At 48.1% G+C, this 19,971-nt stretch overlaps 1 protein-coding gene across 1 annotated transcript in view; it reads left to right on the top strand.

Moving 5' to 3' along the window:
- The window catches only part of cplane1 (ciliogenesis and planar polarity effector 1), a 295,045-nt gene that overhangs the window by 247,843 nt on the left and 27,231 nt on the right, over positions 1 to 19,971 (top strand). Inside the window, exons 39-42 of the mRNA XM_060847121.1 lie at positions 3,958 to 4,035; positions 11,777 to 11,907; positions 12,845 to 13,037; positions 19,476 to 19,720. Coding sequence (XP_060703104.1) covers positions 3,958 to 4,035; positions 11,777 to 11,907; positions 12,845 to 13,037; positions 19,476 to 19,720 — 647 coding nt within the window. The remainder of the gene's footprint in view (positions 1 to 3,957; positions 4,036 to 11,776; positions 11,908 to 12,844; positions 13,038 to 19,475; positions 19,721 to 19,971) is intronic.

Genomic DNA, 19,971 nt, shown 5'->3' on the forward strand with positions numbered 1-19,971 from the left:
TGAGGAGCACTGTGAGGAGCACTGTGAGGAGCTCTGTGAGGAGCACTGTGAGGAGCACTGTGAGGAGCTCTGTGAGGAGCACTGTGAGGAGCACTGTGAGGAGCTCTGTGAGGAGCACTGTGAGGAGCACTGTGAGGAGCTCTGTGAGGAGCACTGTGAGGAGCACTGTGAGGAGCTCTGTGAATGAGCTCTGTGAGGAGCTCTGTGAGGAGCTCTGTGAGGAGCACTGTGAGGAGCTCTGTGAATGAGCTCTGTGAATGAGCTCTGTGAGGAGCACTGTGAGGAGCACTGTGAGGAGCTCTGTGAGGAGCTCTGTGAGGAGCACTGTGAGGAGCTCTGTGAGGAGCACTGTGAGGAGCACTGTGAGGAGCTCTGTGAGGAGCACTGTGAGGAGCTCTGTGAGGAGCACTGTGAGGAGCACTGTGAGGAGCTCTGTGAATGAGCTCTGTGAGGAGCACTGTGAGGAGCTCTGTGAATGAGCTCTGTGAGGAGCTCTGTGAATGAGCTCTGTGAGGAGCACTGTGAGGAGCACTGTGAGGAGCTCTGTGAGGAGCACTGTGAGGAGCTCTGTGAGGAGCACTGTGAGGAGCTCTGTGAGGAGCTCTCTGAATGAGCTCTGTGAGGAGCTCTGTGAGGAGCATTGTGAGGAGCACTGTGAGGAGCTCTGTGAGGAGCACTGTGAGGAGCACTGTGAGGAGCTCTGTGAGGAGCTCTGTGAGGAGCACTGTGAGGAGCACTGTGAGGAGCTCTGTGAGGAGCACTGTGAGGAGCACTGTGAGGAGCTCTGTGAATGAGCTCTGTGAGGAGCTCTGTGAATGAGCTCTGTGAGGAGCACTGTGAGGAGCACTGTGAGGAGCTCTGTGAGGAGCACTGTGAGGAGCTCTGTGAGGAGCTCTCTGAATGAGCTCTGTGAGGAGCTCTGTGAGGAGCACTGTGAGGAGCTCTGTGAGGAGCTCTGTGAGGAGCACTGTGAGGAGCACTGTGAGGAGCACTGTGAGGAGCTCTGTGAGGAGCACTGTGAGGAGCACTGTGAGGAGCTCTGTGAATGAGCTCTGTGAGGAGCACTGTGAGGAGCACTGTGAGGAGCTCTGTGAGGAGCTCTGTGAGGAGCACTGTGAGGAGCTCTGTGAGGAGCTCTGTGAATGAGCTCTGTGAGGAGCACTGTGAGGAGCTCTGTGAATGAGCTCTGTGAGGAGCTCTGTGAGGAGCACTGTGAGGAGCACTGTGAGGAGCTCTGTGAATGAGCTCTGTGAGGAGCACTGTGAGGAGCACTGTGAGGAGCACTGTGAGGAGCTCTGTGAATGAGCTCTGTGAGGAGCACTGTGAGGAGCTCTGTGAGGAGCTCTGTGAGGAGCACTGTGAGGAGCTCTGTGAGGAGCTCTGTGAATGAGCTCTGTGAGGAGCACTGTGAGGAGCTCTGTGAGGAGCTCTGTGAGGAGCACTGTGAGGAGCACTGTGAGGAGCTCTGTGAATGAGCTCTGTGAGGAGCTCTGTGAGGAGCTCTGTGAGGAGCACTGTGAGGAGCTTTGTGAGGAGCTCTGTGAATGAGCTCTGTGAGGAGCACTGTGAGGAGCTTTGTGAGGAGCTCTGTGAATGAGCTCTGTGAGGAGCACTGCAAAATTGGCTGGAGTCATTACAGATTGGAGGCAGGAAGTTAGAACTTGGTATTTGTGAAATTGGAAAATGCTAAGGCGGGGGGGGGGGAGAAGCATTCCATGGTCCCTTTAAAAGATAGTGCGTTTTTAGTGCTTAGGGATATAAAGTGGATGTGTGTGAGCAGCAGCTTGAGCATTTGCAGTACAGAGAGAGCCCGAACTGAAACATTTTATATTGAAAGGCCATACAAGGACAAGCAGCAGTTATTACCAAGACAACTGGCTTTTGAATTGAGGTGAAAGTAAGGACTGCAGCTGCTAGAGAGTCAGAGTTGAAAAGGATGGTGCTGGAAAAGCACAGCACGTCAGGCAGCATCCAAGGAGCAGGAGAGCTAGTCTTTCAGGCATGAGCACTTTGTTAGGAATTCCTGATGAAGGTCTTATGCCCGAAACGTCAAGGCTTTTGAATTTAGCCAGGTGCTTAGATACCAAAAACATATTAACTTTAAATCTGATGGTTTTGACAACATTGGACCAATCATAGAACATAGAACATAGAAAGATACAGCGCAGTACAGGCCCTTCGGCCCTCGATGTTGCGCCGACCGAATCCTACCTAACCTACACTAGCCCAATAACTTCCAAATGCCTATCCAATGCCCGCTTAAATGACCATAAAGAAGGAGAGTTCACCACTGCTACTGGCAGGGCATTCCATGAACTCATAACCCGCTGTGTGAAGAATCTACCCCTAACATCTGTCCTATACCTACCACCCCTTAATTTAAAGCTGTGTCCCCTAGTAATACCTGACTCCATTGGCGGTAAAAGGTTCTCAGTGTCGACCCTATCTAAACCCCTAATCATCTTATACACCTCTATCAAATCTCCCCTAAACCTTCTTTTCTCCAATGAGAACAGCCCCAAGTGCCTCAGCCTTTCCTCATAAGATTTTCCTACCATTCCAGGCAACATCCTGGTAAACCTCCTCTGCACTCGTTCCAATGCCTCCACATCCTTCCTATAGTATGGCGACCAAAACTGCACACAATACTCCAGATGAGGCCGCACCAGGGTCTTATACAGTTGCAACATGACCTCAGGACTCCGGAACTCAATTCCTCTACCAATAAAGCCCGGTACACCATATGCCTTCCTCACAGCACTATTTACCTGGGTGGCAACTTTCAGAGATCTGTGTACATGGACACCAAGATCCCTCTGCTCATCCACACTACCAAGTAGCCTACCATTAGCCCAGTAATCCATCTTCTTGTTACTCCTACCAAAGTGAATGACTTCACACTTAGCTACATTGAATTCCATTTGCCACATTTCTGCCCAGCTCTGCAACTTATCTATATCCCGCTGTAACCTACCACTTCCTTCCTCACTATCCACAACTCCACCGACTTTTGTGTCATCATGTTGTCAGAAATATTAGTATGTCATCAAGGGTGTAAAAAAGGGGGGCAGTTAGACAAAGACTAGATAGCTAGCTGTCATTCACCAGAGCTAACGGTCTTAGCTCTCGATAGAGAGTCGCTGGCTCTCACAACCTCCTCCCTGTCTTAGAGAAAGCGCCAACAAAATAACAACAGTACCAATGACAGAGTAGGCATTCCTAACAGAAAAAACAATAGAAGGCACAGAACATTCCGGAAGGCATGTAACCTGGCTGTAATTTTGAGAGAATAAATCCATTTTTTTATATGAGTGGAACTTGTATTTACTGGAACAGCATACCATTAGAATCTTGTTTTATTTGGGAATAGTTAGTAGTTGGAAGGGATTTATTTGGTTTGTTAATAGTTTAGTTAATTTGTTCACTGTTAGAGTTAGATAAATAAGTTGTTGCTTGTTTAGTTTAAAGTGAGTGTTTGGGATTTATTTTATGTAACCACTAGAAGTTGCTGAAAAGCAGGTGACGCTCCTTGTAACATTAAAGGGCAAGATGTTCCTCTTTGGGTGTTTCGGCTTTCATTCTCAGGGGCGGGGGGGGGGGCGGGGAACCTCTGCTTTATTACAAGGGGAAGCAAAACGTTCTCCACATCGTGAGTTAGAGTACCATGTTCCTCCTTTTGAATATTTGTGGGCTTGCCTGCATCACTTAAAGAGAAATGGATAAAAATGTTTCCTATCTCTCATCTATCCTGTGTACCTCCACTGCACACACAGTAGAAATGTTCACGAACATATCTTGGCATTTCTAGGAAATGGTGTAGGAGCAGCTGTGCCGAATTTGTGGTTGCTTCCTTTTCCTCAGAGTCGGGCTGTATAGATTGTGTTTGGTTCTCTCTCGTCCGTCCCTTGGAGCTGACCATTGCACTGACCACTGTGCTTTCTCTTTGCTTTTCTGCAGCTGCTAAATCCTACAAGGATGCTGGAATCCTCACCTGCTCTGAGATCGGGAATGATCAGCCGATCACTGCTACTGCAGGTTTGATCTTTCACCTTTGACTTTGTGGGTCAGTTGTTAAGGAGTGAGTGAGCTGAAAATGTGTTGCTGGTTAAAGCGCAGCAGGTCAGGCAGCATCCAAGGAACAGGAAATTCGACGTTTCGGGCAAAAGCCCTTTATCAGGAATGAGGAGAGTGTGCCAAGCAGGCTAAGATAAAAGGTAGGGAGGAGGGACTGGGGGAGGGGCGATGGAGATGGGATAGGTGGAAGGAGGTCAAGGTGAGGGTGATAGGCCGGAGTGGGGTGGGGGCGGAGAGGTCAGGAAGAGGATTGCAGGTTAGGAGGGCGGTGCTGAGTTGAGGGAACCGACTGAGACAAGGTGGGGGGAGGGGAAATGAGGAAACTGGAGAAATCTAAGTTCATTCCTTGTGGTTGGAGGGTTCCCAGGCGGAAGATGAGGCGCTCCTCCTCCAGCCGTCGTGTTGTTATGTTCTGCCTGTGGAGGAGTCCAAGGACCTGCATGTCCTCGGTGGAGTGGGAGGGAGAGTTAAAGTGTTGAGCCACGGGGTGGTTGGGTTGGTTGGTCCGGGCGGCCCAGAGGTGTTCTCTGAAGCATTCCACAAGTAAGCGGCCCGTCTCCCCAATATAGAGGAGGCCACATCGGGTGCAGCGGATGCAATAGATGATGTGTGTGGAGGTACAGGTGAACTTGTGGCGGATATGGAAGGATCCCTTGGGGCCTTGGAGGGATGTGAGAGAGGAGGTGTGGGCGCAAGTTTTACATTTCCTACGGTTGCAGGGGAAAGTGCCGGGAGTGGAGGTTGGTTGGTGGGGTGTGTGGACCTGACGAGGGAGTCACGAAGGGAGTGGTCTTTGCTGAACGCTGATAGGGGAGGGGAGGGAAATATATCCCTGGTGGTGGGGTCCATTTGGAGGTGGCGGATATGACGGCGGATGATACGTTGTATACGGAGGTTGGTGGGGTGGTAAGTGAGAACCAGTGGGGTTCTGTCTTGGTGGCGGTTGGAGGAGCGGGGCTCAAGGGCGGAGGAGCGGGAAGTGGAGGAGATGCGGTGGAGGGCATCGTCGATCACGTCTGGGGGGAATCTGCGGTCCTTGAAGAAGGAGGCCATCTGGGCTGTGCAGTGTTGGAACTGGTCCTCCTGGGAGCAGATGCGGCGGAGACGAAGGAATTGGGAATATGGGATGGAGTTTTTACAGGGGGCAGGGTGGGAGGAGGTGTAGTCCAGGTAGCTGTGGGAGTCAGTCGGTTTATAGTAGATGTCTGTGTTGAGTCGGTCGCCCGAGATAGAAATGGAAAGGTCTAGGAAGGGGAGGGAGGAGTCTGAGACAGTCCAGGTGAATTTGAGGTCGGGATGGAAGGTGTTAGTAGGCATCGTCGATCACGTCTGGGCGGACGTCATTTCCGCCACCTCCAAACGGACCCCACCACCAGGGATATATTTCCCTCCCCTCCCCTATGAGCGTTCTGCAAAGACCACTCCCTTCGTGACTCCCTCGTCAGGTCCACACCCCCCACCAACCAACCTCCACTCCCGGCACCTTCCCCTGCAACCGCAGGAAATGTAAAACTTGCGCCCACACCTCCACACTCACATCCCTCCAAGGCCCCAAGGGATCCTTCCATATCCGCCACAAGTTCACCTGTACCTCCACACACATCATCTATTGCATCCGCTGCACCCGATGTGGCCTCCTCTATATTGGGGAGACGGGCCGCTTACTTGCGGAACGCTTCAGAGAACACCTCAGGGACGCCCGGACCAACCAACCCAACCACCCCGTGGCTCAACACTTTAACTCTCCCTCCCACTCCACCGAGGACATGCAGGTCCTTGGACTCCTCCACTGGCAGAACATAACAACACGACGGCTGGAGGAGGAGCGCCTCATCTTCTCTAGGAACCCTCCAACCACAAGGGATGAACTCAGATTTCTCCAGTTTCCTCATTTCCCCTCCCCCCACCTTGTCTCAGTCAGTTCCCTCAACTCAGCACCGCCCTCCTAACCTGCAATCCTCTTCCTGACCTCTCCGTCCCCACCCCACTCCGGCCTATCACCCTCACCTTGACCTCCTTCCACCTATCCCACCTCCATCGCCCCTCCCCCAAGTCCCTCCTCCCTACCTTTTATCTTAGCCTGCTTGGCACACTCTCCTCATTCCTGATGAAGGGCTCTGGCCCGAAACATTGAATTTCCTGTTCCTTGGATGCTGCCTGGCCTGCTGTGCTTTAACCAGCAACACATTTTCAGCTGTGATCTCCAGCATCTGCAGACCTCATTGTTTACCCATACAAGGAGTGAGTGAAGCCTCCTCCATATGCATCAGGACAAAGCAGCCCCTGCTTGATTGCCACCACATCCACAAGCATCCACTCTCTCCCCCACCAACACTCAGTAGCAGCAGTGTGTGCTATCTACAAGATAGAATCACAGAGATGTACAATATGGAAACAGACCCTTCAGTCCAACCTGTCCATGCCGACCAGATATCCCAACCCAATCTAGTCCCACCTGCCAGCACCCGGCCCATATCCCTCCAAACCCTTCCTATTCATATACCCATCCAAATGCCTCTTAAATGTTGTAATTGTACCAGCCTCCACCACATCCTCTGGCAGCTCATTCCATACACGTACCACCCTCTGTGTGAAAATGTTGCCCCTTAGGTCTCTTTTAAATCTTTCCCCTCTCACCCTAAACCTATGCCCTCTAGTTCTGGACTCACCCACCCCAGGGAAAAGACTTTGTCTATTTATCCTATCCATGCCCCTCATGATTTTATAAACCTCTATAAGGTCACCCCTCAGCCTCTGACGCTCCAGGGAAAACAGCCCCGGCCTGTTCAGCCTCTCCCTGTAGCTCAGATCCTCCAACCCTGGCAACATCCTTGTAAATCTTTTCTGAACCCTTTCAAATTTCATAACATCTTTCCGATAGGAAGAAGACCAGAATTGCACACAATATTCCAACAGTGGCCTAACCAATGTCCTGTACAGCCGCAACATGACCTCCCAACTCCTGTACTCAATACTCTGACCAATAAAGGCAAGCATACCAAACGCCTTCTTCACTATCCTACCTGCTACTCCACTTTCAATGAACCTGCACTCCAATGTCTCTTTGTTCAGCAACACTCCCTAGGACCTTACCATTAAGTGTATAAGTCCTGCTAAGATTTGCTTTCCCAAACTGCAGCACCTCGCATTTATCTGAATTAAACTCCATCTGCCACTTCTCAGCCCATTGGCCCATCTGGTCCAGATCCTGTTGTAATCTGAGGTAACCCTCTTCCCTGTCCACTACATCTCCAATTTTGGTGTCATCTGCAAACTTACTAACTGTCCCTCTTATGCTCGTATCCAAATCATTTATGCAAATGACAAAAAGTAGAGGACCCAGCACCGATCCTTGTGGCACTCCAGTGGTCACAGGCCTCCAGTCTGAAAAACAGCCCTCCACCACCACCCTCTGTCTTCTACCTTTGAGCCAGTTCTGTATCCAAATGGCTAGTTCTCCCTGTATTCCATGAGACCTAACCTTGCTAACCAGTCTCCCATGGGGAACCTTGTCGAATGCCTTACTGAAGTCCATATAGATGACATCTACTGCTCTGCCCTCATCAATCCTCTTTGTTACTTCTTCAAAAAACTCAATCAAGTTTGTGAGACATGATTTCCCACGCACAAAGCCGTGTTGACTATCCCGAATCAGTCCTTGCCTTTCCAAATACATGTACATCCTGTCCCTCAGGATTCCCTCCAACAACTTGTCCACCACCGAGGTCAGGCTCACCGGTCTGTAGTTCCCTGGCTTGCCTTTACCACCCTTCTTAAACAGTGGCACCACGTTTGCCAACCTCCAGTCTTCCGGCACCTCACCTGTGACTATCGATGATACAAATATCTCAGTAAGAGGCCCAGATTCCTGAGCTTCCCACAGAGATCTAGGGAACACCTGATCAGGTCCCGGAGATTTATCCAGTTTTATGCATTTCAAGACATCCAGCACTTCCTCCTCTGTAATATGGACATGTTGCAAGATGTCACCATCTATTTCCCTACAGTCTATATCTTCCATATCCTTTTCCACAGTAAATACTGAGGCAAAATACTCATTTAGTGTCTGCCCCATCTCCTGCAGCTCCACACAGAGGCTGCCTTGCTGATCTTTGAGGGGCCCTATTCTCTCCCTAGTTACCCTTTTGTCCTTAATGTATTTGTAAAAACCCTTTGGATTCTCCTTAATTCTATTTGCCAAAATGGCACGGTGGCACAGTGGTGAACACTGCTGCCTCACAGCGCCAGAGACCCGGGTTCAATTCCCGCCTCAGGCGACTGACTGTGTGGAGTTTGCACATTCTCTCCGTGTCTGCGTGGGTTTCCTCCGGGTGCTCCAGTCCCACAGTCCAAAGATGTGCAGGTCAGGTGAATTGGCCATGCTAAATCGCTCGTAGTGTTTAGTGCAGGGGTAAATGTAGGGGAACGGGTCTGGGTGGGTGCGCTTCGGCGGGTCGGTGTGGTCTTGTTGGGCCGAAGGGCCTGTTTCCACACTGTAAGTAATCTAATCCAAACTATCTCATGTCCCCGTTTTGCCCTCCTGATTTCCCTTTTAAGTATACTCCTACTGCCTTTATACTCTTCTAAGGATTCACTAGATCTATCCTGTCTATACCTGACATATGCTTTGCAGGAATTCACCCAGGATGCTCAGGCAGCACCTTCCAAACCCACCACCACTTCCACCTAGAAGGACAAGGGCAGCAGATACATGGGAACACCACCCCTTGCAAGTTCCCCTCCAAGCCCCTCACCACCCTGATTTGGAAATATATCGCCGTTCCTTCAGTGTCTCTGGATCAGAATCCTGCAGGGGAGTTTTCCCAGGCTGTTGCTAGGGCTGAACAGATGTAGGTATGAAGCGAGACTGGATGTTGTTTTCCTTGAAGCAGAGGAGGCTGAGGGAAGGACATAACTGAAATATATCAAATTATGGGGACGATAATTAGGGTAGACAGGAAAGCAGTTTTCCCCTTGTTGGAGGGATCATTGACTGGGGGCATAGATTTAAGGGAAGAGGCAGCAGGTTTAGAAGGATGTGAGGAAGTGAGTGGTGAGAATTTGAACTCACTGCCTTTAAAGGTCGTCTACTTTAGGATGCCAAGGCTTGTGAGGCTAAGGCTGAAAATGTGTTGCTGGAAAAGCGCAGCAGGTCGGGCAGCATCCAAGGAGCAAGAGAATTGACGTTTCAGGCATGAGCCCTTCCTCATTCCTGAAGAAGGGCTCATACCCGAAACGTCGACTCTCCTGCTCCTTGGATGCTGCCTGACCTGCTGCACTTTTCCAGCAACACATTTTCAGCTCTGATCTGCAGTCCTCACTTTCTCCAGGCAGGCATGGCCCATGAATGAGTGAAACAGAAAGCCTGTTTTTTATCAACCTGAGTTTTCTCGAGTAACAGGGGTGTTGATCGTACCATATAAAACCAGGAGGGGTCTTCCTCCTTTGGCAAAACCTGGAACTCAGGCTCACTGTTTACAGAACAGGGTGACATATTCTAGTTTGAGTATTGAGAGTCTTTGGAACTTTCTCTGCCAAAAGATGGGGCCAAGACGGGTAGATCCTTGTTAAACAAGGGGTTGAAGGGCAACTTTGCTTTCCTTCGGTAATTTTCCCTCCTTTTTAATATTATTCTTTGGACAGAGTATGAAATAAGACTGAAATCTCCTGACTTACCAACTGTCATTCCACATTTATATGCATTTTCTTTAAGTTTGATATTATCTACAATATGTCGAGTTAAGGAGTGGCTCCTACAGAGGGTGGATCAATCCCTTGGAACTTTTCTTATACATTGAAATGCTTTGGAATTTGGTGCATTCCTGAACATTTTAAATGGCTCATTAACCTCATTTACCAACTCATTTTAGCCAGCTGTACTTCTATTCCCTCATAATTGCCTTTATTTACATTTTTAAAAATAATTTTGGACCCTTCCCTTTCTTCCCCGTAACTGATTGCAAAGTTCAACCGTATTATGGTCTTTGCTACCGAGGGCCATCTTCAGTAATTAGTCCTTTACACAACACCAGACTTCATATAACCAGCTCTCAGGTTGGCTCCAGAGTATGCTGTTCTAAGAAACTGTCCCAGAAACATTCTATGAACTCCTCATTTAGGCCATATTTGAATCCTGCTACGGCAGATGGTGAATAATTTAATAAAAACCTTGAATTAAAAGTCTAATGGTAACTACTGAAACATTGATTTTCCTGCTCCTCGGATGCTGCCTGACCTGCTGTGCTTTTCCAGCACCACTCTGATCTAAACTCTGGTTTCCAGCATCTGCAATCCTCACTTTTGCCTAATGGTAACGACTGTCAATTGTTGGGAAAACCTTTCTGGCTTAATAATGACCCTCCTGCTGTCCTTCTCCGGCCTGGGCCGTGAATGCTGACCTAGCCAGTGATGCCCACATCCCACAATGATTTTTTTGCTGACCTAGCCGGTGAGGCCCACATCCCACAATGATGTTTTGCTGATCTAGTTGGTGAGGCCCACATCCCACAATGATTTTTTACTGGCCTAGTCGGTGAGGCCCACATCCCACAATGATTTTTTGTTTAAAAAACATTTTCTGCAGACATTTTCTGGCCCAAACTTACATCCAGCTATTCCCACATGCTGCAGATGTGACACATCACCCATCCTGACATTTGTAATGTCTTTGAAAGAACCTTAATGATTTTATTGTATTCTGTATTTCATTATGTTTTTTATATATTTCAACCTTCCTATCATTTGCAATCATATCAATAGAGTAAATTTCAGTCATGAGCCAAATAACTAGCTCTGTCTCCTGTAACAGAGTAAGAGTAAATCCCTGAGGCTAAAAAAGTTTAGAAAAAACAAAAGCAGCAGAACACCTTTTCCCTTCCTCCTTGGAGCTCCTTTACTCACTTAGCTGTAGCATACTATTGTAAGGGAGCCAGTGAGCTCAGTTGGCTGGATGGCTGGTTTACCATGCAGACTGATACCCACAGCATTGGTTCAATTCCCACATGGGTCAGGTTAATATAAATGGCTCTCCTTCTCGAGCTCTTCCCTTCACCTGAGGTGTGATGACTCTCAGGTTAAATGACCACCAGTCCTCTCTCTCTCTCTCTCTCTCTCTAATGAGACAATGGTCATCTGGGATTATGGTGATTTTACCTTTATTGTAAGTCATACTAAAATGGCTAGTTTTATATGCTCCTAAGACAAACTGCCTACCTGACTCACTGAATGACAATTCATTTTCAGCAGCTTCTAATTAAGCTGCTTTTTCCCCCGAAGCTGGAAACTACACAATCTATACTGTAGATTTCAGATTAATGCTGAACAAGTTAAAGGAGATTTATCCAATTAAACTGTAGACGTTCTTATGCAACAGTTGGAAGCACTTAATCAGTGAGCTGTGTTGAACCACTGCAGTCTGCATGGTCAGTTTGATTGACTCGAAGGATACAGTGAATGGGCTCTTTGGGAATTAAGGCTTGTGTGATTAGACAGTACGCTGGTTGGAGTTGCTGGGGCCAGGGATGGGTGGGTGCTTTCCTGGTGGAGATCATGGTGGAGATGTGGGAGGGTGTTGTTCCATTTGGTGGGCTGTTTCTGCAAGACTGTTTTGCATTGGTAAGCAGGAGATTTGTGAGTAACCAACATTGGGGGATTTTGACTGACACATGGATAATAAGTGTCTGATGCGTTACTCTGCCAACAGTACAAACCACACCTGTCAGTCCTCCTGCAGTCCAACTTGTTCCTCCAGATGTGTTCATGAACCTTCGGTTCCCTAATGAAGTGTGTCAGAAACCTCTCCTCACACCGACTTCTCATGAGACATCTGACCAAGTAAGTGTAAAGAATGCAATATGTTTCAGTAAATGTCCAGGTGCAGTACAGAGGGCTGGTATGAGGTATTGGGGACTATCTTCCTGCTTGAAGTTCAGCACTGCAGCTCACAAACTGCACGATCTGCACAAAATGCAAGTGTACTGCTCACGGTGCAACAGGATGAAAGCCTGAAAGGAATCCTGTTTGAGGTCTGTGGTGTCTGCAATGTCAAATAAACTCAGTGTCTCGAAAGAAGTCCGGAATGGCTGATGGCTCGAACTCAGTGTTGACAAACAGAGAATTCAGGAGAACACAGCTGGTCAGGCAGCATCTGGGAAAAGGGAGACGCGTTAATGTTTTGAATCCAGGATGACTCTTCAGAACATCATTATCTGGCCTCCCTACTCAACATTGCTGTCTGTGTTCAGGTTTAAATTTACCAAAAAGTCCAGAGTAACATTAAAACCCAAACTTCCAATTCTTCCGAGACCCTAAGGCTAGGTTAGGAAGATTCTTGATTAGTCGGGATTATAGAGAAAGGACAGGAAAGTGGGTGTGAGGAATGTCAGGTCAGCCATGGTCCTATTGAACTGTGGAACAGGCTCGAGGGGCCGAATGGCTGCCTCCTGCTTCTATTCCTTATGTTCTGATGGACTCACATTCATAAGAGATTGTAATGTATATCTGTAATTGCTGTGTGATTCTTCAGTAGGGGTGCCCTGGAAAATGGGAATCTTGTTCACTTGAAGGTGAGGTTGGGGAGGAGACTCTCAGGGTAAATTGAACAGGCTCTCTGACTGGTCATGCTGAAGGAGAGTGATGGGACTGGGGGAGAAGGACAAAAGGTGGGGTTGTACAAACCTAAAACAGAGTATGGGGGAAATACAGAGTGAGCAGGCTTGTTCCATCCTCTCTCAAAAAATAAACCTCTTGTTGTCTTCATTGGTCCTCACAGGCTTTGTCTGGTCACAAGTTCCTCAATGTCATGGACATTGATGCTGTGGAGGTACTGACTAGCCTTCCAGGCTGGACAGGTGGGACTGAGCTGCTACCTTCATCAGATAAACAGGAGATATCTGTACCTGGACTGCACCTCATGGCTGCCTCCGTCACAAATGCTGTACATCCAGCTGTTTGCCAGCAACAAGGTGAGGACTGACTTTGTGCAAATTGACAGCAGCTTTTGGAGAGGGAATGATTGAGCCCTGTATATGCTCGAAACACGACAGCCCATACTGGAATAATCACTGCTACTTTGTAGGTAAAGGTTCATGTCTTGGTCAAGGATTAAACACTGGGGTTGGAAGGGATGGGTAAAGATTGATGACATCAAGGTTACATTCCAATATACTAAATGGATAAGGTACTCTAGAATGAGTAATCAGTTTATAAATTGGGTAGGCAAGTCCATGAGGGAAGTTAAGGCAGGCAAATATAAAGTGTTTTTACACGGAAGGAGAAAATCAGCAAGACATGTCCAGAATGAAGCTGGAAGAACTTCCCAGCTCGAAACACTCCCCATTGCTCACCCAATATAGAGGGAACACTCCCCATAACCCACCCAATATAGAGGGAACACTCCCCATAACACACCCAATATAGAGGGAACACTCCCCATAACCCACCCAATATAGAGGGAACACTCCCCATAACACACCCAATATAGAGGGAACACTCCCCATAACTCACCCAATATAGAGGGAACACTCCCCATAACCCACCCAATATAGAGGGAACACTCCCCATAACACACCCAATATAGAGGGAACACTCCCCAGACCCCACCCAATATAGAGGGACAACTCCCCATACCTCACACAATATAGAGGGACCACTCCCCATAACCCACCCAATATAGAGGGAACACTCCCCATAACACACCCAATATAGAGGGAACACTCCCCAGACCCCACCCAATATAGAGGGACAACTCCCCATACCTCACACAATATAGAGGGACCACTCCCCATAACCCACCCAATATAGAGGGAACACTCCCCATAACACACCCAATATAGAGGGAACACTCCCCATAACACACCCAATATAGAGGGAACACTCCCCATAACCCACCCAATATAGAGGGAACACTCCCCATAACCCACCCAATATAGAGGGAACACTCCCCATAACACACCCAATATAGAGGGAACACTCCCCATAACCCACCCAATATAGAGGGACCACTCCACATACCTCACACAATATAGAGGGACCACTCCCCATAACCCACCCAATATAGAGGGAACACTCCCCATAACCCACCCAATATAGAGGGAACACTCCCCATAACACACCCAATATAGAGGGAACACTCCCCATAACCCACCCAATATAGAGGGAACACTCCCCATAACCCACCCAATATAGAGGGAACACTCCCCAGACCTCACCCAATATAGAGGGAACACTCATCATAACCCACCCAATATAGAGGGAACACTCCCCATAACACACCCAACATAGAGGGAACACTCCCCATAACTCACCCAATATAGAGGGAACACTCCCCATAACTCACCCAATATAGAGGGAACACTCCCCATAACACACCCAATATAGAGGGAACACTCCCCATAACCCACCCAATATAGAGGGAACACTCCCCATAACTCACCCAATATAGAGGGAACACTCCCCATAACTCACCCAATATAGAGGGAACACTCCCCATAACACACCCAATATAGAGGGAACACTCCCCATAACACACCCAATATAGAGGAAACACTCCCCATAACACACCCAATATAGAGGGAACACTCCCCATAACCCACCCAATATAGAGGGACCCTCCCCATAACCCACCCAATATAGAGGGAACACTCCCCATAACACACCCAATATAGAGGGAACACTCCCCATAACCCACCCAATATAGAGGGAACACTCCCCATAACTCACCCAATATAGAGGAAACACTCCACATAACACACCCAATATAGAGGGAACACTCCCCATAACCCACCCAATATAGAGGGAACACTCCCCATAACACACCCAATATAGAGGAAACACTCCCCATAACTCACCCAATATAGAGGGAACACTCCCCATAACCCACCCAATATAGAGGGAACACTCCCCATAACCCACCCAATATAGAGGGAACACTCCCCATAACACACCCAATATAGAGGGAACACTCCCCATAACACGCCCAATATAGAGGGAACACTCCCCATAACCCACCCAATATAGAGGGAACACTCCCCATAACCCACCCAATATAGAGGGAACACTCCCCAGACCTCACCCAATATAGAGGGAACACTCCCCATAACACGCCCAATATAGAGGGAACACTCCCCATAACACGCCCAATATAGAGGGAACACTCCCCATAACACACCCAATATAGAGGGAACACTCCCCATAACCCACCCAATATAGAGGGAACACTCCCCATAACACGCCCAATATAGAGGGAACACTCCCCATAACCCGCCCAATATAGAGGGAACACTCCCCATAACCCACCCAATATAGAGGGAACACTCCCCATAACCCACCCAATATAGAGGGAACACTCCCCATAACCCACCCAATATAGAACATAGAACATAGAAAGATACAGCGCAGTACAGGCCCTTCGGCCCTCGATGTTGCGCCGACCGAATCCTACCTAACCTACACTAGCCCAATAACTTCCATATGCTTATCCAATGCCCGCTTAAATGACCATAAAGAAGGAGAGTTCACCACTGCTACTGGCAGGGCATTCCATGAACTCACAACCCGCTGTGTAAAGAATCTACCCCTAACATCTGTCCTATACCTACCACCCCTTAATTTAAAGCTGTGTCCCCTAGTAACACCTGACTCCATTAGCGGTAAAAGGTTCTCAGTGTCGACCCTATCTAAACCCCTAATCATCTTATACACCTCTATCAAATCTCCCCTAAACCTTCTCTTCTCCAATGAGAACAGCCCCAAGTGCCTCAGCCTTTCCTCATAAGATTTTCCTACCATTCCAGGCAACATCCTGGTAAACCTCCTCTGCACTCGTTCCAATGCCTCCACATCCTTCCTATAGTATGGCGACCAAAACTGCACACAATACTCCAGATGAGGCCGCACCAGAGTCTTATACAACTGCAACATGACCTCAGGACTCCGGAACCCAATTCCTCTACCAATAAAGCCCAGTACACCATATGCCTTCCTCACAGCACTATTTACCTGGGTGGCAACTTTCAGAGATCTGTGTACATGGACACCAAGATCCCTCTGCTCATCCACACTACCAAGTAGCCTACCATTAGCCCAGTAATCCATCATCTTGTTACTCCTACCAAAGTGAATGACTTCACACTTAGCTACATTGAATTCCATTTGCCACCTTTCTGCCCAGCTCTGCAACTTATCTATATCCCGCTGTAACCTACCACTTCCTTCCTCACTATCCACAACTCCACCGACTTTTGTGTCATCCGCAAACTTGCTCACCCAGCTTTCAAGCCCTTCCTCTAGATCATTTATAAAGATAACAAAAAGCAATGGTCCCAAAACAGATCCTTGTGGTACACCGCTAGTAACTGCACTCCAAGATGAACTTAGTCCATCAACTACTACCCTCTGTCTCCTTCCAGCCAGCCAATTCCTAATCCAAACCTCTAATGTATCCTCAATGCCATACCTCCGTAGTTTTAGCATTAGCCTACCATGGGGAACCTTATCGAACGCCTTACTAAAATCCATATACACAACATCTACTGCTTTACCCTCGTCCACTTCCTTAGTCACCTTCTCAAAGAACTCAATAAGGTTTGTGAGGCACGACCTGCCCTTCACAAAACCATGCTGACTATCCTTGATCACGTTATTCCTATCCAGATGTTCATAAATCTTATCCCTTACCATTCTCTCTAAGACTTTGCCCACCACTGAAGTCAGACTCACTGGCCTATAGTTACTAGGGCTATCCCTACTCCCTTTCTTGAACAAGGGGACCACATTCGCTATCCTCCAGTCCTCTGGTACTATTCCCGTTGACAATGACGACATAAAAATCCAGGCCAATGGCTCTGCTATCTCCTCCCTAGCTTCCCATAGGATCCTAGGGTAAATGCCATCAGGCCCAGGAGACTTATCTATTTTCATCCTCTCCAATATTCCCAGAACCTCTTCCCTGCATATTTCCAGGCCATCCATTCTAATCATTTGTGACTCCATATTCACGTCAGCAACAGTGTCCTGTTCCTGAGTGAATACTGATGAAAAGTATTGATTTAGTGAACATATAGAGGGAACACTCCCCATAACACACCCAATATAGAGGGAACACTCCCCATAACCCACCCAATATAGAGGGAACACTCCCCATAACACACCCAATATGGAGGAATGGTCAGCAACCAAATCCTCAGAAGCAGTGTTGCCTGGTCATGGTGGTGATGACTCCTCCCAGCATCTCACTGATGATCTAGACTAGGTGGTTAATAGCCAGGTTGGATTTGTTTTTTGTGAACAGGATATCTGGAGAAATTTTCCACATTTCTGCCAGTGTTATAGGTTTACTGACACCTGTGTGACAGGGATGTTACTTACCACCTATCTAGCCCAGCCTAGATGCTGCCCAGCTCTTGCTGCATATGGACACAAACTGCATCAGTCTCTGAGGAGGCATGAGTGATGCTGAATAGTGTGCACCCATCACCAACATTCCCACTTATAACCTTAGGATGGAGGGAATGTCATTGAAAAGCAGCATGTGCTGGAATACTCTGCACTGGCCTGGATGGATCCAGCTCCAACAAGAAGCTTGACACCATCCAGGATAAAGCAGCCCCTTTGATTGGCACCACACCCACAAACATCCACTCCCTCCACCACTGACACTCAGTAGCAGCAATGTGTACAAGATGTATTGCAGGAATTCACCAAGACTACTGTGAAAACACTTTCAAAACCAGCCCCTCCACCACTGTGGTGAACAGGGGCAACAGATACATGGGAACTCCATCATGTGCAAGGTCCCCTCCAAGACACTCCCCATCCTGACCTGGAAATATATTGCTGATCCTTCACTGTTGCCAGGTCAAATTCCTGGAGCTGTTGAAGTGGTTATGGAGGCACATAGGATACTTGCTTTGATTAGGTGAGACATTGAGTTGAAGAGCAGTGGGGTTAATGCTGGAACTGTCTAAAATGTTGGTTAGGCCACAGCGAGAGTATTGTGTGTGGTTCTGGAATCGACATTGTAGGCGGGATGTGATAGTACACGATCCAGAGGATGCTGCCGGGGCTGGAGAGTTTTAGTTATGAAGACAGATTGGATTGACCTGGAGCAGAGATGCCTGAGGGGAATGTGATAGAGCTGTATAAAATTATGGGGAACATAGATAGGGTAACCAGGAAGGAATCTTTCCCATTCGAGGGATTAATGACTAGCGGGGCACACCTTTAAGGTGAGGGACAGGAGATTTGGATAAGATGTGAGGACCTTTTTTTTTATTCGGAAGGTGGTGGGAACTCATTGCTTGTCAGAGTGGCAGAGGCAGAAACTCTCATAACAGTTAAGAACCATGTTCATGTACGCTTTTGATGCCAGGGCATAGAAGGCTACGGGCCACGTGCTGGAAAATGGGACGGAATAGTCAGGTGGCTGCTTTTGAGCAGTGTGATGCAATGAGCTGAAAAACCTTTTTCTGTTCTGTAGATCTCCATGATTCCCTCCCTATTAGCTCTGTGAGTCTAACTACACCTAATGGTGAGCAGTGATTCCAGAACTCCCCACTGCTTTCTCAAGGGCAACTCGGGATGGGCAGTGAATGCCAGCCCAGTCAGCGACAGAGAAATTGATAAATGTTTAATTTCTTAAATTTTAAGGGAGCAGGGGGTGTGGAGAAACAGCAGAAATCTGAGATTGAGGATTAGCCATGATCATATTGAAAGCCGACTCCTGCTCCTCGTTTCTGTTGTTCTCTGTTTCTACCACATCCCATGAACAAATAAAGAAAAGCTGCTGAAGGTGAGTGTCCTCAGTATGCTGACAAACTCAGGCATTGGGATATTTGACCTCCAAGGCTATCTTCCTTTTCCCTTTGTATTGAACTTGTCTCTATTTACTGTGTGTCCTCATGGTGAGGACTGCAAGCATAATTGTAAACAAAGTAAGAGCAGGCTGGGGACTTGCCCATGCCCAAGGATTGTGCCCACCACACGGAATAGCGAGACCTGGTGAAATCCTTTAATTAGAAGATTGGGCAGATTGGGCCCAATCCTTTAATTAGAAGATTGGGCCGAAAAAAGCCCTGAGCACAGGGAGTGTAATGTTGTGGAATTCACCTCCTAAGTTCACGATTTGGGCAGAATTGTGTGAATGTGCGTTACTCGAGAATTAGTGGAAAAGATGCTGAAGAGTTTTGGAAGGGGAGTGGGTATTTGTCAATGTGGAGGGCAAACACCAACACAGATTGGAGGACCAAGTTTCTGTTAGTGTGCAAAAGTTGTGTGCAGTCCTGTTCACAATGAGTGAGCCAGTGAGAACGGCCACCAATTCCTCATGAGGCAGGAGTTTGACGGGAGACCTGGGAAGGAGAGCTTTCCATTGACTGACTACAGGTTTGTCATTTCATTCCCAGGGAGCCGGTCCCTCAGCCCAGGGCAGCCCCAGGGTGAAGATTGGAATCAGCAGCTGCCGGAAGATGATCTCACACAAAGACTCATGCAACAGGAGAGTACCCGTGTCTGGACACCTCCACAAACCTCTGCCCACATGGTGGGCACAAGGCAGACCCGGGCACAACTCAGTGAAATGGCACACCAGCTGAGTGCCCTGCAAGATATGGCAGAGAACATGGAACAGGACTTTGCCAACACTAAGATGGTAAGGGCTCCAAGTCTGCTCAAAGTGACATGTTCCCAACTCATGTACGACAGACAGATGTTTGGGAGAATGAACTATAACCAGAGCATTCATCGTCATTGGTGTTCCCTCCCTTCCCCTCTCAGGAGAACCTCATGCTGGCTGTATAGGCTGATACAGCTAAAACAGGCTCTGCTACACGTGGGGCAGATAATGGTCACAGGAAGGGGTTAGGGGGGTCACTGGTGTGGCAGTGCACTCCTTATGCTGCT

This window comes from Hemiscyllium ocellatum, chromosome 2 (assembly GCF_020745735.1).
Source record: "Hemiscyllium ocellatum isolate sHemOce1 chromosome 2, sHemOce1.pat.X.cur, whole genome shotgun sequence".
Taxonomy (NCBI): domain Eukaryota; kingdom Metazoa; phylum Chordata; class Chondrichthyes; order Orectolobiformes; family Hemiscylliidae; genus Hemiscyllium; species Hemiscyllium ocellatum.